Source organism: Argopecten irradians, chromosome 1 (assembly GCF_041381155.1).
Source record: "Argopecten irradians isolate NY chromosome 1, Ai_NY, whole genome shotgun sequence".
Classification (NCBI taxonomy): Eukaryota; Metazoa; Mollusca; class Bivalvia; order Pectinida; family Pectinidae; genus Argopecten; species Argopecten irradians.
The window spans coordinates 25240629-25264981 of record NC_091134.1 but is presented as its reverse complement, the minus strand read 5'-3'; the positions used below and the strand labels follow the sequence as shown (position 1 = coordinate 25264981).

General features: G+C 33.4%; 1 protein-coding gene across 1 annotated transcript in view; it reads left to right on the top strand.

Moving 5' to 3' along the window:
* Positions 1-24092, top strand: part of LOC138321824 (membrane metallo-endopeptidase-like 1) — a 31048-nt gene extending 6956 nt beyond the window's left edge. Inside the window, exons 2-22 of the mRNA XM_069265813.1 lie at positions 5060-5196; positions 8048-8083; positions 8429-8590; positions 9918-10001; positions 10305-10519; positions 11142-11321; positions 11717-11812; positions 13162-13307; positions 13626-13719; positions 14076-14204; positions 14623-14721; positions 15042-15119; positions 15434-15537; positions 16429-16487; positions 17107-17158; positions 17517-17584; positions 18583-18716; positions 18941-19006; positions 20663-20761; positions 21424-21500; positions 22301-24092. Coding sequence (XP_069121914.1) covers positions 5060-5196; positions 8048-8083; positions 8429-8590; positions 9918-10001; positions 10305-10519; positions 11142-11321; positions 11717-11812; positions 13162-13307; positions 13626-13719; positions 14076-14204; positions 14623-14721; positions 15042-15119; positions 15434-15537; positions 16429-16487; positions 17107-17158; positions 17517-17584; positions 18583-18716; positions 18941-19006; positions 20663-20761; positions 21424-21500; positions 22301-22400 — 2215 coding nt within the window. The 3' untranslated portion in view covers positions 22401-24092. The remainder of the gene's footprint in view (positions 1-5059; positions 5197-8047; positions 8084-8428; positions 8591-9917; positions 10002-10304; positions 10520-11141; positions 11322-11716; positions 11813-13161; positions 13308-13625; positions 13720-14075; positions 14205-14622; positions 14722-15041; positions 15120-15433; positions 15538-16428; positions 16488-17106; positions 17159-17516; positions 17585-18582; positions 18717-18940; positions 19007-20662; positions 20762-21423; positions 21501-22300) is intronic.
* Positions 24093-24353: the final 261 nt, after the last annotated feature.

Genomic DNA, 24353 nt, shown 5'->3' with positions numbered 1-24353 from the left:
ACATTATCATTAGCGAAAACTATACAAGTAGTCCTGAAGTCAGTCAACAATATTATTATTACAGAAAACTATGCATATAGTCCTGAAGTCAGTCAAGAATTATATAATCACAGAAAACTTTACACGTAGTCCTGAAGTCAGTCAATAGTATTATAATCACAGAAAACTTTACACGTAGTCCTGAAGTCAGTCAATAGTATTATAATCACAGAAAACTTTACACGTAGTCCTGAAGTCAGTCAACAGTAGCAACATTAAAGAAAAACCTTCAGTCAATGAATATCTTAGGGTAAAGGGTAGGTGTTAGAGGGTAAAGGGTAGGGAGTAAAATGTAGGGGTAAAGGGAAGAGGTTAAATGTAGGGGGCAGAGGGCATGGGTAGAGGGTAGGTGTTAGAGAGTAAATGGTAGAGAGTAGAGTGTAGGGGTAGAGGGTAGGGGTAAGAGGGTACTAGCATTCGTTACAGATTTCTCTATATGATTTTTTTCAGAGATAATATTGTTATGATATTTGCTGTGATGTTGTTGAATTTTCTATAATTGATCTTTGGATTTCAAGATTTAATACTTAATTGATGTTCATAATATCACAACAGGTCATTGGATAGACACTTTTTATAACAAGAGGCCCAAAGGGCCTTAACGGTCATCTGACTACCTTGGCAATAGTAAAATTAATTATATATGGTGTCACTTTGTCAGGACCATGTCAGGATCATTTTCAATTTTCTTCAAATCTTTTTATTTCAAACAAGAGGCTCAAGGAAGAAGTTCAAAATGTATTTTCAAGATGATGGCTGTGGTAGCCATCTTGGATTTCGGATCGACCCGAAAAATAACAACACTTTGTCGGGAGCATGTCAGGATCAGTTCATGCAAGTTTCAGCCGAATTGCATAGGTAGAACTTGAGAAGAAGTCCAAGATGTGTTTTCAATATGGCGGCTGTCGCGGCCATCTTGGATTTCAGATCGACCCGAAAAATAACAACACTTTGTCGGGACCATATAAGGATCATTTCATACAAGTTTCAGCCGAATTGCATTGGTAGAACTTGAGAAGAAGTTCAAAATGTGTTTTCAAATTGGCGGCTGTGGCGGCAATCTTGGATTTCGGATCGACCCGAAAAATAACAACACTTTGTCGGGACCATGTCAGGATCATTTCATGCAAGTATCAGCCAAATTGCACTGGTAGAACTTTAGAAGAAGTTCAAAATGTGAAAAGTTAACGCACGGCGGACGACGACGGACGAAACATGACGACTATAGGTCATCCTGACCCTTCGGGTCAGATGACCTAATAAATGTAACACGTTATGATTATATTTATATTAGATTCAAGATAATTTCAAACACTCATGTGTCTATTTTAGTGTTTAAATAATTACTATGGCTATATAACAATAACATTGTCAATAGGGCTCATCTTATATATATATATATAGTAGCAGGATTGTTGATAGTGAAGATTTTACGTTTCCTATGCTACCGCTCTGTGAATCTAACTAATTTGTGGTAATTATGCACATACGAATCTAGATGCAAGCTGAAGATGTAGTTTCATTCTGATGTTTGTTTTGATTGGGTATATGTTACACGCGGCGCGCTTTTAGCTGACAGCGCGTGCACTAGCGCGATATGTTGGTGTAATGACACATCATAGCACATGTGAGTGTTTTGTGGTAGGGACTCGTAGCACTTGTAACCATATTACAGGTCCTGTAACGACTTACAGAGGAGAGCTTTTATGATGGTGCTTCAGTCAGGTGTACCACACAAGATTTACTGTATCATATCCGAACATGTGCAAGGCATCGCTAGCCATGTTTATTGTTTGTGTTTAGTTTGCGTCATAAACATGTATAAACACTTAGAATTTTTTAACTATACTCAATAATGTTATAGGAGGTGATGACAATTCGTAGTAGCACCCTGAGTAAAACAACCGAGGTGATGACAATTCGTAGTAGTACCCTGAGTAAAACAACCGACTTGTGGTCAGAACGTGGTAACTGCCAACATAGGAATTGATTACTATATACGAAACCCAGAGGTAGAGGGTTAATTGTCATGTGCCAAAACGTCTAACACTTGATTCTGTATCGAAGTGAATGGCGAAAAAGACAGATACACATTCAAAGCGTGAAAAATTATATTGAAATTTAGAATTAAATATATAAATGTAAAGTTTTCTTCTATCTTTTACATTTTATTGATTTTCATCAAAACAAAACGTTACTATAAATGTAAAGTTCATATTGAAAAGATGAAATATAAGACAGTTTATGTGTAAATATACTTGTACTATAATTCCAGTATCCGTGATAAATTTCACGGAAACGTCTAAGCAATCTATAAAATCTGGTAGATTTGAACATTTCTGGTGCTCAACAGCTGCGTGTAATGGATACACAACTAAATCACTGGTGTAGAGCTCCCCTGTCTCTTAAACTCATCATCTTTACATTTGTGTTACGTTTTGGTGGTAAGGAAACAATACAAGTTTGAATGAGCTTGTGGCTAGGTTTATTACTTTTTAAATGTTTTGAAAGGATTGGTAAATACTTACGGTAAACCAACAAATATGGAGTGTAAATTAATGCCGGTTCCAATGGACAGAGGACCGTTTTCACATAGACTATGTCAGCACATCTTGCTTCGATTCTTTTCCAGTTTCACTTATGCTAGAAACACTTATAACCGCAAACATATTGTAAAACAATTACTGTTTGATTTGTTGATTCATGTAGATTTTTGACAGTATTATTGTTAACGTTTGCTATTATAGCACTTATATGTGTTTTCTTGGACGTTTATAGAAACATTTTATCGTGCCATTTCATACCTATTTGTGAAATAAATCATTTAAAGCCATAAATGAAAAAACATCTTTTCAAAATGGAATAAAAAATTCAAGATGGTATTACGACCGACAGGAGCACTTAGACACTCAGACAGCAATACATCTGTCAGATGTAATGTCAATCAACATCTGTATGGCACGGTCCCATTATCTCTTTTTGTAATATATAAAACAATTTTACAGTGCAAGGCTAAGTATCCGAATGTTTGGAAGCCCACAATAGTGTAGCTGTACAGATGATGATTACTTGAATAGCACTTTTATATCAATTACCTTGTAAGTTTTCATTATTAACAAAGTTGAGAAGTATTTCCTCAAAAACTTTCTGAATATATCGTTAAACAATTTTGAAAATACTGGTGTCAAGAAAAGAAACGCATGGGACTTCCACAATCAACTCGATAATGCTTATCGTACCTCCTCTTATCGAAATGAAAACCAAAAAGATGAAATATCAAGTTTGTTAACAACAATACAAGAACGAAAACCAAAGGAACATAATGATAGCAAGAACTTCAATATGTCTGTTTATTATGATAAACGATGAAGTGGAAAAATTTACACCTCTGTCATTATCTTGATATGATCATTAACTAAAACTAACTTATTCTTAACCAAACATAGATAATGAAAGGTATGATCCACGGCAGGGATACTTAGATGTACATATGTATATGAAAATGTTCAGTGAGTTAATCAGTAAGATACTGCTGTATAGATATAGTTAGGTACTCACTAATAATCACTACAGATAATCACTATACAGTGAGAACCGTCAGTAAACTGATACTTTAAACAAAATTGATTGGTGGAGGCAGAGTATGTTTGGTTTTAACTCATTACAGAATGTGGTCGGGAATGTAAAACAAAACAGGACCCTGAGAATAGCATTACTCTCAATTATCATATCTTTATTTAAGTGCATATGGTCAGCTACCCAAGGTTATCTGCTCCTAGTCTAGACTTCACCCATTACTCAATGGCATTTTAGATTCCATCCGAACCAAAGTAATTCCTTCGGCAAACGATTGCACAAATAATAGAATTATAAAATATAATATGTCATTGTATACTAAGCAACTAAACTATTAGAATTAAAATTTGAATACCTTTTATAAATATCACAGGTTCTCTAATGCTGTAAATTTAAATGCATTGTTTTCGAAAAGGTATGAATCATGCCCTTTGTAAAGTTGACCATACTGCCTAGTGTGTGCCGGTAACCATTCATCTCTGTCTGTATGCTACAGTTCACTACTAATGACCCCACACGGCGTCCGTTATCGACGGTTGACGTGTTTCAGCACTACTTGAATGGCCAATAAATGAAAGTTGCCAACAAATTAATAACATTTATAACCATTTAAACGGTGACTAGTGTTAGATAACGAACTACTGTATATATATTACCTATCGGTATGGAGTACTGTAAAACAGAAATTGAAGAATATTTCACCTATATTGAAATGTTCACTTTGATTCAAACATAGATGCGTCTTTGAAATGAAATTATATGTAAGATATTTTGTCTGCAATGTTTAAATATTTCAATGTTATAGTTTAGCTATAATAAATTAGATGTTATCTGTAATGAAGAAATCACTGCATATTTCGATTTCGTAATAATAATAATAATAGTAAATGAAACGAATATAATAACAATAAAAAACATTTCGCTTATGAAATATATTATGCATACTATAAATATTCCATTTTTATAGAAAGATTTGAATTCGAATATACTCTGTGTAAGAAATGTTCTTGTATCGATTTTAGTGTTATTCAATTTTTCGTTTTCGAAGGAAATATCACTCAGGACATTTATTGAAGTGTCATATAGTGTAAATTTTCATTTTGTTGATTTGTTCTTATCCAAGGAGTTTTCATACTAAAACCTAAAAATGATAAAATACATCAACGTTAAACTAAGAAAATCATAACAACTCACCGTTCAATGCTTCGTTTAGATATGATGTTATGGTTTTTCAATCACGGTTAATTTTGTGTGAACCGTTTAAAACAATCTATCCAAACTATGCTATTTGTGATAAAACAGTGTCAACAATTGACAACTTTCAGTATTAATATGGAGTGTTTTACTATGATGCTGAGGTAAGCCTGAAAGTGATAGGGATAGAAAATAACGTCCTGTTTTGTTGACATTTTGTTTAAATAGATATACATGCATGTATTTACAGTTCAGAGGGATGCTGCTGGAAGCGCAGGACATTGTTGGAGAAAATCCTAATAGTTCTTGTACTAGTCATTATACTCGTCGTATTAATACTAGTTATCCTGCTGGCTGTGGGAGTAGCCAGATATAAAGACATGCAAGGTGAGTCTTCGTCTGGTATTGATACAGCAACGTACATCTGTGTAACTGGCGTATATACTATTTTTTTCAATGAACAAGATTGTACGACTTAAAAGCCCGTATTTTAAAGTCAGCTTGAGCGGCTTCGTATTCTGGACCGAAACATTCCTAAAAATATTTCTGTGATGATTGAAACCCTAGTCAATTTGTGCAATTTTACCTGCGGGTTATCGTTTGAGTCTCTAAATAGTGATTGATATGATGATATCACAACTATTCAGCAATAATAAAAACTTATTGTTTAAATGTAATGATTGGAAATAATTGTATTCAACAACAACCAAAAACGCATACACAATATAAACACAGATAAGTTCTATGAATAATCCTTGCGTCAGCAGTAGATACTAACGTAGGTTTTCAGGTCACCTGAGACGAAGTCTTAAGTGACATATTCTAATCGCCTTTTGTCCGTCGTCGTGCGTCGTGCGTGGTGCGTCGTCCGTCGTGTGTCCGTAAACAATTTACATTTTCGACTTCTTCTCCGAAACCGCTGAAGCGATTTAAATGAAATTTTGCACAAACCTTTTAAGGCATAAGGCCAATCAAAATTGTGAATATATGACCCCCATCTTACAGGGGGCTGTGGAAGGGGCCAAAAGGGGTACAATTGGTTAAATTTCAAAAATCTTCTCCACTCATAGATGTGGTAGAATCAAATACTCTTCATAGATAGAAAGGTCTCAAGGCTCTCTACAAAAATTGTGAATTATATGACCCTGGGGTCTCAGGTTTCCCCCTGGGGAGGGGGTTAATTTTACTATAGTTTATGGAAAACACATTTTTGAGCATTATTTGGTCTTTTTTATAATAGAAAATTAGTCAAATGCATGTTGTCAGAATTATTCCTATGAGATGGCCATTGAATCCTATTAACAAATTTTCCATGACTGACCCCTAGGGGCCTTAGGGGCGGGGCCAAAATGATTCAAATAGGCAAAAACCTCAAAAATCTTCTGAAATTCTGGAACTGGTATAATCAAATACTAGGGGTCAAGTTTACTATAGTTTATATTGGAAAAACACATTTATGAACATTATTTCCTTATTTTTCATAGGAAATTAGTCAAACTGGGTTTAAATTATTAGCCTGAAAAAAAGTATTTCAACACCATATCCATATTGCTCCTGGTCAACCCTCAGGGGTCAGAGGGGCGGGGCCAAAAGGGGTCAAAATGGTAACAATTTTAAAAATCTTCTGAATTCACAGATTTGATGGAACCAGATACTCTTCATAGATTGGGAGGTCTTAAGGCCCTTTACAAAATTTTACAAAAGGGTGTCAAGTTTACTATAGTTTATATAGGAAAAATACATTTATGAACGTTAATTGCTTAGTTTTCATAGGAAATTAGTCAATCTGGGTTAGAATTATTGGCTTGGGATAGCATTTAAAGTCATATTCATATTGGTCCTGGCTGACCCCCAGGGGCCAGAGGGGCGGAGCCAAATGGGGTCAAAATCAATAACATTTCAAAAATCTTTCTTCTAAATTCACAGATTTGATGGAACCAAATACTCGTCTGTCTTTGTTTCATTCTGTGTCTGAACCCAGGTGACCGTTAAGGTCAATGGGCCTCTTGTTTTACTTCACTGGTTTTCTCCACAAAGTTAGTATACATTTTCCTTGTTGTAAAATGTATAAATGTTTAGTTTTCCCAAAAACTATTTAGTTGACTAGTGGACAATAGTAAGCGATATTGTGCTTCGGAAATACAAGTTTTCTATGATTTTAATAGCAGATGTTAATTTGATCAAACAGGTCAATACTGTTATTAGTGAGACGCATACATAATTTTCGCCTAATAATATCCTATGTCTTGATTATATAATGCAAATATTACATTGTCATTTTAACATTTTTACGTGAATATGGCAATAAATAAAAATAGCCGGTAATTTCACTGGAATGTTCCGTGAAATATTAGGAATCGCCTGATTTATACAATTATATTTACACTTATTAATTTTCTAGTTTTAGGTTTGGTATCAGGTTCAGGTTTAGGTTCAGTTGTGACCCGTAAAAATAACAGTGCTAATGTTTCCTAACGTTTGTAATGTACAGTGTAATTATATTCTATTCGCGTCTTGTGAATGTATAACACAAATGAGATCGTACACTTAAACGTCTTCATGAAAATTTAATTATGTGATCATGAAAAGCAGAGCAAATGGTTTTTATCAAAGTTTAAGATGTACAACTTCCTCTTCAGTATCAATTGCTTTTAAAAGTATATTTGGTATATGAAACGTTTGGTATTTTGAGTATTCCAAACAAATCAGAGCTCAAAGGGCACTTACCCGAACTAAATACCGACTGAAAGTATGCTTCGAGTGAATGAAATGCCTGCGAGTAAAACAGAGATTCGAACAAGATATAAATTATCAACCGATACGTCACAGCAGCGAGGAATGTGTGTTTGTGTTGTATCAAATTTAAGTTCCAATTACTTCCTCCTTAACCAATCAGCTATATTACTGATGATGCTGTACGCTCACGGTTACATTAAGAGCCTGGTAACATATATGCCATCCATAAATGTTAGTATCTATTCTGTTTATTTTTCTCTGTAAGGCGTCTCTCCCCAAACCTTTAAACCAGTACGAAAGTGATAGGGCCCAGAATATTAAAACCGCTTACAATAGTCAAACAGTAAATAATGTATAATTAGATATATTTTTTTTCACAAAATGTTATACGGGGTGAAAAAGGCTTCACGAAAAAAAATACAGTACTTGATAATGCCTAGAGCGCACATACTAATATAAGTAATGATATATAGTTTACAAAATACCACCGTTTCTTATTCAGGTGAAGTATGTACTACTCCGGAATGTGTACAAGCAGGTAAGATATCTATTATTGACTCTATTCAATATTGTTCCTTGCGGTAAAATATATTATAAATAACAAACCTGTTAAAAGAGTTATATATATTTATGAGATCGATTTTGACAAAGTGGCTTATCAATTCTAGTTCGACAAGGAAATCCAGCGTCCGTAGTCATGTGGTTATAAAAAGCAAATACTAAAGTCAAATTGCCCAAACAAGGCAGTACCTTTTCGAGATTTGTTTGTGACATCTTTAAGTTTTAAGTTCTAATTAAGCACCTTTTATTTCAAAAACAAACAAAAAACATCTGGGGACTGTAGCGTCGATATATCATGTGTATCATCATTTGTATTTCACAGCTTCTTCGGTGTTCAAAGGAATAGACTTCAGCGTAGATCCTTGTAACAACTTTTACGACTTTGCCTGTGGTAACTGGAGAAAAACCCATGTTATCCCAGAACACAGGACGTACCTGGCAAGATTCAGCGTACTGAGGGAGGAGGTTCACGTTACTCTTAAATGTAAGTTCTTATCAGATCACATATTCACCATATTAGGTACTAATTATGACGTCATTAGTTTGTGAATATATGAATTCCCACTCACAAACAGGTGACGTATCAAGCAGTACCTAGCAGCATTCTCAATCACATGAGGTAAGTATTTGTGTAATTAAGTCGGTCTATTTTCTGTTTCATATCAATTAATTTCAAAACTTGTATGAAACATTGCTTTAGGTATATTAATTATATGTACACTATAGTATCAATTTGTCGATAGTGGTTTGATATTTGGCAATACTTGTAGTGCTTTCTGAAGATTGGACCTATATTGGGTTATACAATTTGCGCATATCCATATCAATGTGTAAACAGTCGAAATAATCATTTATAATCGTTTCTTTGATAAAGTTGATAAAACTTGGTAGGTGTTCACTTTGAAGTTACTCGATTCGTACATATGCATTTCTATAAAGAGTGAAAGTTTAGCTAGATATTTTATAGCTATATCATTATGTTATTCCAAGGTATGTTAATGTCCATAAAGTAAAATCATGATACGTTTGTGATACTCAGATGTTTCTTTAATAACCGTTCCTTTACATTCTTAGGAGAACATGCATACTTTTCAATTCTTATATTAAGCTCGTTACAAATATGACTTTAATGACCTATCTAACGAGTTTAAATTGATGTGTCCGTAATGCCTGTTCCTTTGCAACAGATTACCATGATCAAATACTCATACCACCTCTATGAACTGTCAATATTTTTGGAGTGTGATTTTATATAAGACGGGGCCGCGGTGGCCGAGTGGTTAAGATGTACCGACATATTACCACATGCCCATGTACCGACATATTACCACATGCCCTCCACCTCTGGGTCGCGAGTTCGAATCCCATGTGGGGCAGTTGACAGGTACTGACCGCTGGTGGGTGATTTTTCTCCGGGTGCTCCGGCTTTCCACCACCATCAAACATGGCACGTCCTTACATGACCCTGGCTGTTAATAAGACGTTAAAGTAATCAAACAAAATTATATAAAACAGTTAGTACCATAACTACTACATTTCACGTTATATCCACTGTTCTTGTTAATCTGACAAAAATATGTGAAAACATAACTTCTCATTTATCAAGTTTATAAACATTCCAAGTCACTTTAATTAATATGTCATAATATCTTTTTCATTTTTTTTTCATTTAAAACCTAAAATCGAGGTTTAAAAAAAAATCAATGAGTTCGTATGAGAAGTTTTTTTTGGACTTAAGTTTCATGGGCCTCCTACCTATCGAAGTTTGGAAAATGCGCCATATACAATGTTATATGTTTTCAATATTTCAGATTTGCTAGAGGGAGAATCAAAGCCTAACGAACCAAAGGCGGTACAATATGCAAAGAAGATGTATAGGTCCTGCATTAACATGAGTAAGTTACTATCAACTTAACTCAATCACCTCTGAACATTTATAATAATCCGTTTTAGTCTTTGAATCATTTGAAAATGTGCCTTGTAGGGTTTTTAAACGTAACATTTTCGTTAATATTTAATGTATTGTTTCGATGTAAAATCTGATACACATAAGCTCGTAATCCTTTCATCTGTTATATCACAAGCTATTGTCTTTGACTAAATAAAGTAAGTTTGAACTCAATACTGATATGTATAGATATGTATTAAATTGTATTTAAGGTCTGAAATAATATAAATGTATAATATCTCCACTTCAGCTAACATTGAGGAACGGAACCTGTCAGCAGCTACAGAGTTGTTGGACTCGTTCGGAGGCTGGCCAGCCCTGGGTGATCAGCCAGGTGGTCGGTGGGTCGAGGACGACTTTGATCTTAGTCTACTGTTGAGCAAGTTAATGATCTATTATAACAACCCTTTAATAGGGTTCTACGTTTCTGTGGACTCTAAAAACTCAAGTGCCAGGATGATATTTGTAAGTTTAGTCTTTTCTCGTGTAGACCCGTTTTGTTTTGTTACTTTTTCAATCGTGTAAATTGATGATGAATACATTCCTATTTTATTACCACTTATAAGAAGTGTTCGTGTGTATTTTTACTTGTAGTTGATTGCGTCCACAACGCTCAGGAAACACAACACTGATATACTGCAATCATCCATAACACACCTCGCATTTTACACACGCAAAACCCTGCTTACACGGGAGTCCGTCCTTTAAATGTCCCTCGCTTTTATTATGACGCAAAAATAATATACCAAACCAAACATAAAAGATCAGAATGGTATTGCCTGTACCTCAATGAGTGAGGAGTTTAAATCCAACACTCTACAATAAACATATGTTCGTCTTTCCTCGATTATTACACGGGCATGGACACCATTTTTCTTTCTCTAACAAAAGCAGGTTGGGCTAAGATTTACCTTTGTTAAAGTGATCATATAAAAAACCTGGGAATAACTTACCATTTGCCTACAAAGTGAGGTGAGAAATAACATCAATACATTTGTTGTTTTGGTAATTCCTTGAAAATTAAATAACAAATAAGAAATGGACTCATAGATTAACTAAGGAATCTGTTTTTACATGTATTATACAGGCGGACCAGCCAGGGTTAAATATGCCTGGACGGATGTTCTACCTGAGAGGCCGAAATGACGAGAAGCTGTTGGCGTATAAAAACTTGGTTAAATCAGTTCTGCTCGAATTCGGTGCCGATCCCGATACTATCAACGCGGATATAAACGATCAGATTGAGTTTGAAATCGCTTTAGCTAATGTAAGTCTGCTTAGGTATGGCATTGTTAGTGACTATCTGAACGGTTGTATCCCTATCCTAACTAAATGCTAAGATTTAAGATGTGCTTTATTCAAATGTAAAACTATGAAATCAACAGACATTTAAGTCATGTGTCATAATACATGGCACGATGAATAAACATTTTTTTTAAATCAACAAGTTTAGTTTGTCAAATCTCAGAATGATATTAGCTGCCAATAAGCAAACCAAGATTGTTCTAAAGATTGTTCTAATGTTTAACGATACTGATTTGGTGACATTATTGTGAATGTATTCATTGATGACTAAAGCTTTGAGTATAACAAATAACAAATTTCAATATACATTTTTTTTCATTGAAATAAATCTTATTGTCAAACTCCATTGATTCCTAGATAACAATTCCGTCTAATATGCGTCAGAATAGTGAGGATTTGTACAACAAGTATACAGTAGGAGAACTGGCCACATTTTTCCCGGAACCGACAAAGGTAAGTTTCCAATATCTTAGCATGCATCCAATAATGGATTCGTACTAGTTGTACTGGTTCGGATCTGCTGTTTCTGTAATTATACACGCCGTACCAGCCGAACTGAATCGTTCCCTGAAACGTACTTCTTTGTTCTATGATAGCGTATATGTGATTTGTCATTTTTCACAGGAATTTTCTCTTAATTGAAGAAAAAAATGGGTTGAAAATTAAATAATTATTTTTCGTAGGAATGTTCTGTATATTGAAAACATCAATAACTGTTCCTTATTTGGTTGAAAATTAATTAATTAATTAATTAATTAATTGAAATTATGTTGAAACTGTATTAAATTTGTTTGTGATCCATTATGTTGTGATTCGTACATGGAAACTGCCACGTTAACAAATCCAAAAGTGTTCGATGATATGGTATCATGCCAATGCAGTACATCTGGTGCGAATCCGGGAAAAAGAATGCACAGACATACAGTAATGATCAAAGCATTAAGCTAACATACTACAGATCCCAAATGGTTATGATGGAAACATGTCTGGTCATTAGCACAATTCCACAAGGAAATCAGACGTACAATCTTTATATTTTCCCGTGACAAAAATTGCCCCCATTTAGCATGACAAATGTTTTCATATACCATGGATATCAATATTTTAGGGGTAGTCATTTCTGATTACTTTTAATTGTGTAAACGAAACGTTTTAGCGATAATTCATTTTTATTTTTTTTGCATCAGATATTACGTACGAATACTTCACTTAAAGATGCTCCACCGCCGACAGAGCATAAATGATATAAATCATTTGAACGATAATTGGTGTTTAATTGTGTATATATATGCCTAATTAACATAAAAAATAATATAAAATAATTTATTTCGCCTTTGGTGGATGCGTAATCAGTACTTCATCCCATATAGGATGTAGTGTCACGGATTTTTTTCGGGATGCAATTAATTATTTTTCTTATTTTTAACTTGAAGTAAAATTAGAAGCTCAAACTTTTCAATGGTGGTTAATGGTGTAAAGTAAGTAACTTTTGTAACTGAAGAAAAATACTAAATCGTCTGCTCCTGTTTTTTATGGTGAAAAAATACCATTTGTCAGCGGTGGAGCATCTTTAAACATTATGCTAATTTTTTCAAAGTCACTTTTGCACTAAGTTTAAATTGGATCGATATGGATACGATTAGGATACGTTACAGGTGTTACTAGTTTTTAACTTCTTAATAAATACCATTATGCTATCGATTTAATGTTTGAATCATGAGGGTTTTTTTCATGTTTGTTTGGAATGTTGAAATGGTAGATCACAGGGAGATAACAAAATTAAAATTTGATTTTTGTTTCAGTTTAAGTTCGTATGGAAGGAATATATCAATCAGGTGTTTGGAATGGAAAGAATCAATATGCAAATCGAGGATGACGAGCCTATCGTAATCGAAGAACCAAGATATTTTGATAAACTTTTTGTAACTCTTGAGAAATTCTCAAAAAGGTATGTTTAACTGACCATTTTGTTGCTGTTTTGGATGAAAGGATATGTGAACAAAACTGGTTACATGTACTTAACAATGCTAAAATTTCGCCAAATTCCTGCTACGCTACACTTTTGTGTTTTCTTACTTGGAAATGAAGAAAGTGAATAATTTGTACTGGCCCTTCTGTTTGGCTGCTTAAATTATAATGATTATTAAAAAGACAAAGATAGAATTGTGTTCTAATGAAATAAACATTAACATCATAATACATATTCTAAAGCTTCGATATCCACTAAAACTATATTCCAGCTTACTCATTCGATATGTTGTTTCAGAACAATTGCCAATTATGTTATATGGAGTATCATGCAAAACAGAATAGCAAATTTACCATCAAGGTTCGAAAACTTGTTGACGGAATATAACAAGGTGTGTATACTAAATATTGATATTTAAATTGTTTGTCAACTCTACCTAAGTCCAATCTATATAATCCCTACATAGAATTCTTGCATATTTCAATATATTTTGTAATATCAATTCGAATAATATTCATTCTCTTTAGTGTAAGAAAAAAAAAGAAAACCAAAAACAAAACATGAGAAGACTATGAGTTGTATCTAGTCGAGTCGAGAGGAGAAACCAGAACAACATTGTTATTTCTGTTACGTTTGAACCTTCAAATTAATCAAAATTGATGTCGTAGAAATTAAAATCATTCTTCATCAAAAGTTATATCATTGATTGAAAATCCTAATAAGTATATGTCAAACCCCGATTTCCAGGTACTAACGGGCAGGGTAGGTAGTCGTCCACGATGGCAGAAATGCACCTCTTTTGTCAATAGCTACTTCGGCAGCGCTGTTGGGCGGTTATATGTGGGGGAAAAGTTCGAGGAAGACGCTAAAATCGACGTAAGTATATATATTTATAACAGTAGTTGGTATGCACTACAATGCATTGTATCTACGATTTGTTGTGTTGAATGGAAAGCTATGTGGAAAGAGGAAATGTATAGTTTGATTTTAAGTTTTGCATAAATACTCGCTTGTGTGTTAATGCTTGAGTAGTAGAGTACATATAATTGAATTACCTTTTATGTTAAATTCTGAAACCGTTTGTATTGTGTTATACTGCTTTTACATATTTAAGAGTCACACACTTTGTTGACAATTTCTTTATTATTACGCCATGTGTTTATGAGTCTAACGTCATCTTAGAATATCATCTATACCTATCAGGGAGGTAATCCCGTAATTTGTAAAACGCAAAACGACAAAATATGTATTGAATATTATGTCTTTGTTTAAGTATTCTTATCTCTTTCATCAGATGAATAGTATGATAGATGGGATAGAGAAAGCGTTCGGGGAGTTATTAGAGGAATTGACATGGATGGACGAAGATACGAAGTCACTAGCCAAGGAAAAGGTTAATATTAGATATAGAGATTATCGATAGAATAGGAATCATAATTAGTACCATTGCCTAAATAACGTCATAATTAATTTTGAAAATAATTAATATCAACAGTAACATGTATAAAAAAGACAAATATAGTTCCAGGCTATGCGCGTAAGCTCAATGTGATAATATATAAAAGACAAGGAGGTCTCCTTTCACGATTATACATGACACATATTCGTCATAACCAAGTGGTTTCTTATATTTATAGCAGCTAACAAATCCGTGTTGCTTTCTATATGACGCCCAGAATTAGAGTTTTTAAATGTATTTTTTCTACATTGCAGGTCGATTACATTCAAAGGAAAATTGGATACGACGATTTTATTTTGAACGATACAGCACTTGATCACGGTTATCAAAATGTATATATTAGACATATGTATATATATTAGTTTATTTAATTGTCCACGAAATCACTTTGTACTTTTCTTTGTAGTTTCATTGTATACATCAAAGTAACTTTGATTATCCATCCTACGTTAGGTTGTAATTAAATATACTGACAAACTTTTAATGAATCGAAATCGCTTTTTTTCATGAATACCTTATACCAGATATTAAGATAAAATTAATCGCAAGCATTCGAATTTCTCATATAGAAATGAGGTTTTGGGTGTGTTTTATATTGTACGCGACTGTAGTATTCTTAAAGTGTTCTCACACATTGTTATTTTAGCATTCAATGGATGAGCACAATTACTTTGGAAACATCATGAAGTTACTGAACCTTTGGGTATCGAGGGATTTCACCAAACTTCGACAGCCTGTTAATAAAAACATGTATGCTGATTTTTAATAACACTAACAAACAATTCAATGCTTATTTGTAACATCATACGAAGTTATAGGCATTAACGTTTAATCGTTAAAATGAAGCGATACGAAAAAATAAAGAATCATCGCATCTTTCCTAGATTCTTCTGCTTTGCATTATTCATAAATTCATAACTATCATAACAATTTTATACCCTATTGCTTTGCTTAGTGAGATAAGATTCTATAAATAACTATATTAGTGGAACGCAATCACATTTCAATAATATGCACAATTTGAAATGCACTCTACTTTTCCGAAACAACAAATAAATAAAAGTATCTGAAAACAACAATTACACAAGAAAATTTATTAATATGACCTAAGGTGTGGTTACAACACCGAACAAAAAGTTTCTTTCTGCGTCTACAGACTGTATGTTACAGTGAAGATTCATTTTGCTGTTCTGCCGTGATATTAAACTAAGGCGCGGGGATTAGGACAATGGTTGGAACATTATACTGCTCGCGTTATGAAAATTAGCATTTAATTTATTCGAAATTAAATTGTTCAGAAGGTGATGATAAATGTAGTATTAACGTTAAGCTAATAAATTTTGCAACTCTACAAAAAAATATCAACTTCGCTTTTCATTCTCATTTTAAAAATTAAAAGCCATTTTAGAAGGTAGTGGGCCTTTAATTATTTTTTTGCATTTTTATGCTTATTGTTGGGAATTTAATTTTGCTGGAGGTTGTGCAATTTAATCTTAAGGACAGTTTCTATGTGTATTACTTATGTCATAAACTGTATATACATGGTGCAAAATAGGATATCTTGTGGAAAAAGCTATAACCATTTTTAGAACAAGATATTATGTATTAATGGATTAATGCATCAATTAAACATTTTTGCAGATGGACTACCTCCCCTGCCACTGTGAACGCCTATTACAGTTCACCATACAACAGAATCAGTAAGTACAATAGTGTATACAGTACTAAAACAATGTGTTTAATATAAAATACACAACTATCACATGGTGTAACATATAATTTCGTATCAAAATGTGTTCAAATACACGCAATTAAAGATGCTCCATCGCTGACAAATCATATTATTTCACTATCAAAAAGAAGAGCAGACGATTAGATAATATCTAAGTATTTTTCTTCAGTTACAAAAGCTACCAACTTTACACCATTACCAACATTGAAATGTTTGAACTTCTAATTTTATTTTAAGCTAAAAATATAAAAAATAATAATAATTAATTGCATCCCGAAAAAATTCCGTGGCACTATATCCTATATGGAATTAAGTACTGATTTCCCATGCAACAAAGGCAAAATAAATTATTTATATTATTTTTTTGTGTTAATTAGACATATATGTACATGTTTAACAACAATTATTGTTCAAATGATGAGAATAGAATACCATTCATGCTCTGTCGGCGGTGGAGGATCTTTAAAAATACAATGTTTGTAAACATAAATGTCGGTTTGTTATCAACATAATTGAAAATTTTAAGTGAAGAATATTTCTAGTAAAAATTAAAGAAAGTAATAAGCATATTTCATTTTTTCTTCTAGTGTTTCCAGCAGGTATTCTTCAACCACCGTATTATCACAAAGACCACCCAAGGTAAGTCGGGAAATAACACAAAGCATTGTGTACGATAATGCGTAATTCGTAATACTAGAGTAACAGAAGATAGAGCTAATAAATAAGGAAGTTAATTTTATTTCACAGGGTTTCAAACAATCTGATTTAAGCATTTTCGTCTAAAATATGACTCAGAGAAAGTTTGTCTCTCGATAATCTCAAAGATTAAATATATTGGATTCATTACATCGGGAGACAGAAGGATCTTTCAAAACACATTTCGATATATCCTTGTATATTTGACATGACTTTCACTTATCCATGTTTGTTAATTAACATTGATATATATTCTTCATGATTCACTGACATTCATATTTTTAAAACAAATATTTTACAGGTCACTTAACTATGGAGGGATAGGCAGTTTAATTGGTCACGAGATTACACACGGGTTTGACGATCGAGGTAAAAATGATGCATATCATTGTACTCCCAAATAATAGTAATAATAATAGTAAAAAAGGTTTGATAGACAGCAGCGATAGCTACAACCAAAGTGATCAGAATAGATATTCATAATTTGACCCCAAATAAAGTTTTCTAAAGTTAGTATATCGATTTCACCGACAATTATTTGTATAAGTGTATTTCTTATTGTGAAGACTATTTATTATTTACATAAGCATTTAGCTTGAAAGAAAATATCGCCCTGCAGTTAGGGCGTTATATTGTACCTACTACCCCTATTGCATGATCGTAAAAGGCGACTAAATTTAGGATCTTATCTTTTCTCTTCTTCCTAACTGACTTTATCTTTCTTAATGCCTCCCTTGGCACCGCCTCACTTTTGGCCTTGAGTTGAGCGTTCGCTCCTGCGAGGAAGTGTTTTGGTTCTGTCCCCTGGCCGAAACACATCAAAGTCTATAACAGTGGTAGTTTCTGCTCCAGCTTAGCGCTCAGCATACAGGGAGTAGGACGACTTGTTCGCCCGTTGTCAGTGTAATCCGACCGAGTGGGATGTGTTGCTTGGTGTTTTCGGCGGCATGTTTCAGTGATATAGCACTTTGAAAAGGGCAACAGTTCCACTATACGAGAAGACACAACATGAACATACCACAGTCTCCCAAGACACGCACCTCGCACTTCACACACGCTACACAACGCATACATGGGAGGCCGTCCTTACATGACCCTGGCTGGTAATAGGACGTTTAAATAAACAAACAAACAAACTAATGAAAGAAAATATATGTCGCACCAACTTTAACTCCGTCCATCAAACATATTATTACATTTTTTTTACTTTACATCCGAACGTTTTTGATTATTATTATACCGTAATTAAATTTGTAAATTATTTAAGATCCCTGTCATTTTATTAATTATAACCCTAATCATCGCTATGTAATTGATGATATTTTGTCACTTTGATAATGACTGAATAGTATGCCGTTAATACATAGGTCGACAGTACGACAAGTACGGTAACCTGAACCAGTGGTGGGGAGATGTGGTCATCGACAAATTCATCAACACATCAGAATGTTTTGTAAGGCAGTATGACAAATACTCCTATCCAGAGGCTGGCGGGAAATTGGTAAGGAGAACGTGTCACATTTCAAACTGTACATTTAATATAAGTTTATTTAATATTTAGTATGCTATTGTTAGAGTCTAGAGAAATTAAACTATGATATGGAATGTTATTATCTAGCAGTTAAATGCCATCATAATTTGAAACTAAATCATCTGTGAAAGCCACAGATTATTTTTTATTCTTGTTATCAGTATTTATTACCCATGTGTTAACCTACACTTTAGATGGACGGATTCCAGACATTGGGCGAGAATATTGCCGACAACGGTGGACTGAAACAGGCTTTTAAGGTTCGTTGAAATCTTCAAAAGTAAACATTCGGGCTCATAACTTGCATGGCAAATTTACTAAGTGAAACTTTTTTTACTATAACTACTATTTATAACCATTATATAAAATAATTCATCTAAATGAACAAGATGAATAGGCTAAAATTTACGTATAATTTAAAAGTTACAATTGATTTCTTACGTTTCTTGGTTACATGATGATTTTGTCACTTTGATAATGACTGAATAGTATGCCGTTAATACTTAGGTCGACAGTACGACAAGTACGGTAACCTGAACCAGTGGTGGGGAGATGTGGTCATCGACAAATTCATCAACACATCAGAATGTTTTGTAAGGCAGTATGACAAATACTCCTACCCAGAGGCTGGCGGGAAATTGGTAAGGAGAACGTGTCACACTTCAAACTGTTTATTTAAAATAAGTTTGTTTAATATTTATTATGCTATTGTTAGAGTCTAGAGAAATTAAACTATGATATGGAATGTTATTATCTAGCAGTTAAATGCCATCATAATTTGAAACTAAATCATCTGTGAAAGCCACATATAATTTTTTATTCTTGTTATCAGTATTTATTACCCATGTGTTAACCTACACTTTAGATGGACGGATTCCAGACATTGGGCGAGAATATTGCCGACAACGGTGGACTGAAACAGGCTTTTAAGGTTCGTTGAAATCTTCAAAAGTAAACATTCGGGCTCATAACTTGCATGGCAAATTTACTAAGTGAAACTTTTTTTTTTTACTATAACTACTATTTATAACCATTATATAAAATAATTCATCTAAATGAACAAGATGAATAGGCTAAAATTTACGTATAATTTAAAAGTTACAATTGATTTCTTACTTTTCTTGGTTACAAACAACAGAAAAAGCATACTTATATTTATGGTCTAAATATTTTCATAATATAAAATACACGGTTACAACGACTTGAAACAAGAGCTGTTGGAGAACAGCAAAGCTCGCCTATTCAGAAGAAGTTGATGTTCAAGTATTTACTATTTAAACATGGAAATATGACAAATTAACAGACTCAAAAAAAAACCTAAAGGGCCCCAAATTGGTTGTATTATCACGTTCAGCATCCATACACATTAGGAAAATAAAATCATAAACATTTATGATGACTTAAGCTTAAACAATAGACAAAATAGAAACTTGCTCAAAAACTTTAACATGGAAATATGACAAATTAACAGACTCAAAAAAACCCTAAAGGGCCCCAAATTGGTTGTATTATCACGTTCAGCATCCATACACATTAGGAAAATAAAATCATAAACATTTATGATGACTTAAGCTTAAACAATAGACAAAATAGAAACTTGCTCAAAAACTTTAACATGGAAATATGACAAATTAACAGACTCAAAAACCCCCTAAAGGGCCCCAAATTGGTTGTATTATCACGTTCAGCATCCATACACATTAGGAAAATAAAATCATAAACATTTATGATGACTTAAGCTTAAACAATTGACGAAACAGAAACTTGCTCAAAAACTTTAACGTGAAATGGGACGCCAACGCTGACGCCGACGCCAACGCCGGGGTGACAACATTAGTTCCCATATTCTTCGAATAGGCGAGCTAAAAAGGAAACTATGTTAACACAGAAGTTAGAAAGGTTTTCTAATATTATAGGCTTACAGAGCCTGGGTGGCATCAAGAGGGAAGGAAGAGACTCCACTACCAAGCCTTAACCTAACACATAGTCAGCTATTCTTCGTCAACTTCGCTCAGGTATTGTAAAAGCGGAATTATCAGCTTATTTCACTTTCCCTGAAAGTTTGCTAATATATCAACGCGCGAATGTTATTATTTATTATTAGAATGTATCCTGCTACCATCATTTGCATTGTCGGAAAACACCTACCACATATATATTTTGCTGTATTCAGCACTAATGAGAAGTAACTGTATTTTAACATGCGCACCGATTCTATCGACCTCCTGCTGGTTGGTCCATTGTTTGAAAGTCGGACATGTTTATTGAACATTGTAATACGAATATATTATAATACAATGCTAAGGTTTGTGAAAAACTGTTGCTGATGCCTCGAAACTATGTTTTTTTCTAGAGTTACGCCCCTTGCAATACGAAATTCTTCAAGCCATGTTTAGTCTGACTTTTAACCAAGAACTATACAATTTCCTAGAGTAACGTCTCTTTTAATGTTTTAAATAAAAAATAATTTACCCCGAGATGTATTAGCTTTTACAATTTACATGTATATTTACTGCAAATACGAACAATTATATGTATGTATGCAAATTGAAGTGTTCAAAGCACTAAAAGTTAAAGTCCATATAAATGACTTTAATAATGAAAATATTGGAAAATTCATTGGTGGATATCTGACATTTATGTCTATATATTAACAAGAATTTTGTCTTTGTTATAGATTCGCTGTAGCAATCACAGGAAGGCGGACGCTATTCATCATATATTGACAGGAGCGCACAGTCCGCCACGATTCAGGTAGGAACTGGTCAAAACGGCCATTGAAAATGAATAAAAACCTAATACTGTATACAGGTATTATACTTTCAACAACTTTGGGATTTTAAAGAATGCAGAAATGCACCTGTCTTTCTGTCGCCAGTAAATTCTTCTGAAATATTTGGACGGAGTTTGACGAAATTACACAGGAATGAAGATAAGAAAGATTGTTTTCTTTCAAAATAAGTCGGTCATAGTAAGTAGATTGCTATGTAGATGGTTTGGAAAAATGACCATAGCTCATTAACTCATTAGTCATTGAATCAAATTGTGTTCCAAAATGGTCATTTGATGCACATATATATGCTATTTATTTGACATGCCATATATTTGTATCATAGAACGTTACCATAGAAACATAACGGATATTTCTTTTTGGTTAAAATTCCCCGATTTTGTTGCAGATTGCTAAATAATGGGGTTTTAATGATTACAAATGTGATGGCAATAGTACTAAGAACATAGGTTATTTGGTTGATTTCTGTTGTTATTTTTATAAGGCCACACTGCACGGGTCTTGGGAAATGTCCCAACGTTAAACTGCCAATTGGTATATATGGATTTTAAAGGATGACGAATACAACAATTACCATGGTTGCCAAATGAAAGGTCATAATGAACAAAATTAGATTTTTGAAATAAATTAAACTGACATTACATTACTATACCATTTAGGATGTTTATGTAATTGTTTAATATTTTTCTGATATATTTATGATTTGGTTACCTCTCATGAACTACTGTCATTTGACGTTATCTTTGTCAATTCGTCTTTCCAGGGTAATTGGAACTCTCCAGAATATGAAGGAGTTTTCTGATACGTTCAACTGTCCTGCAGGGAGCTATATGAACCCAGCCCACAAGTGTCGACTTTGGTAGATTGCTATGGTGGACATCCTGAACACTTTTATGGACATCCGTGATAAGAAACGCAACATAAGATGATGTTGATAACGACAGTATATTAGAGATCATCGTCCCCTGTCGCAGAGATATTGGTAATAAAAACGTAAAACGTCATGACAAGTTATTTTGTAGACAGTGTTACTACCCAGACCAATTTATTTACTTGATACTGTACGTGTAATTGACAGTTTGGTAAGTACATATATTAGATATGGGGAAGTCCTCACAGATTTTGTATGGCGTCTTTGTTCGCTTTAATAACGTCCATGGCAGCTACGATCGAGTCATTAAGATATTTAATGGACGCATTACATGCGGCTTAAAAGGACGTCCTTGCTGTTCTAATATCATTGACAGATATGGTATAAATTGATAATTGTAAAAGGCATGTTTATCAGTTCTATTGACCCTTCGTTAAGATATGGTGCGTGCAGGTCTTATTATATTTTATTGTCTAAAAGCCGGTAAAAGGCCTTCCTTGATCTGTGATGTATATTGTCTTTAACAGTCATGGCTAATGTACATGTTGGTAACATTAGAAATATATTCTTCTACTCTAGAAAAAAATAATTGAAAGACGAGTATTTAGTATCCTGCACATCTTTAGTAAATGATCGAAAGTGGCCTTCGTAAGAAGTCTTTGCAAGCTATTTTGTTGCTTCTAGCTGTAGAAAACATCCCTTTTCTTACAAAGGCCTATCCTCGTTCACTCTGAAGGCGATTGTGTTATTGATGAAAACTTTGTGTCAGATAAACATACCGAAATCAAATCTTTGGTTAACATTTTGATTATATACGGCCTGTCTAGCGTAGCTCTGTAGGTGGCTTTGGTTTTTAGCAAGGGACTTGGTGGGAGAAAAAAAACCCAATTGGGATATATTTTGTAAATACTCCTAGTTTAAGTCTAACAATATAGACGATTTTTTTCTATTAAGTGACATTCAAGGTAGTGTAGGTAGACATAAATTGCTTGGGGAACAGTGTAGAAGGCTGGTCGTCAGCTCCGTAGAAATAGCAACGTGTCACTAAGACTTGGTTTTAGTGAACATCCGATTTTGATACAGATGTCCCTTTGAACTATAAATGCATGCTTTTAGAGATTTCAAATATTACTTTTATAGAATGAGAAACACATGTATATCTAACCGAGGTGATGATAAATCGTACCCTAAGTTTTAATTAAACGAATTGCTTTCATTTAGTATTTTACAGCAAGCTAAAAATATATATGACTTTATTGCATGTTAGAATGAAATAAATGTGTATAGGAAATCTAATGTAATTATAAAGATGTTCGCGTCTAAGGTATATTTGATAACAGATATTTATGTAAAATCATTTATGTTAACACAATTTATAGTTTTTTTACCACATGTATATTTTATTACCTAAATCATTTATTGTATATGCATTTTGTCTACACGAACATAATCAATTAATAACTTATACGCGCAATATGTTAAAAACAAATGTTTGAGTTTGCTTTTCCCAATAAGGGAACACACGAACTACTATCAATTAGTTATTACTTGTGTATGTTTTGGACATTATAAATTCTATTGTTTTTCAATTGATGTTTGATCTTTCATGAATAGAAAGTTCAATGAAAGTAGTTTGATATCATTATACATATTTCATTATTTTACTATAAAAGTTTTGTTGACATCATGCATATAGTTCTTCTTTGAAACATTCATAATATCTTAAAAATATATTGTTTTGAATTGATTTATATGATTGATGTACCTTCTTCGTGCAAAACAATTTATATACCATTCTATCGTCAACAGTCATGAATGACGAGTATTTTAAATTGAATAAAGCGCATTCAATAAGGTATATATTTTTTAATTTGGTAAGAATGTAGTTACTTTCGCTGAGTTAGAGCTCAATGATTTGCTAAGTAAATAATGAATACACCATGGA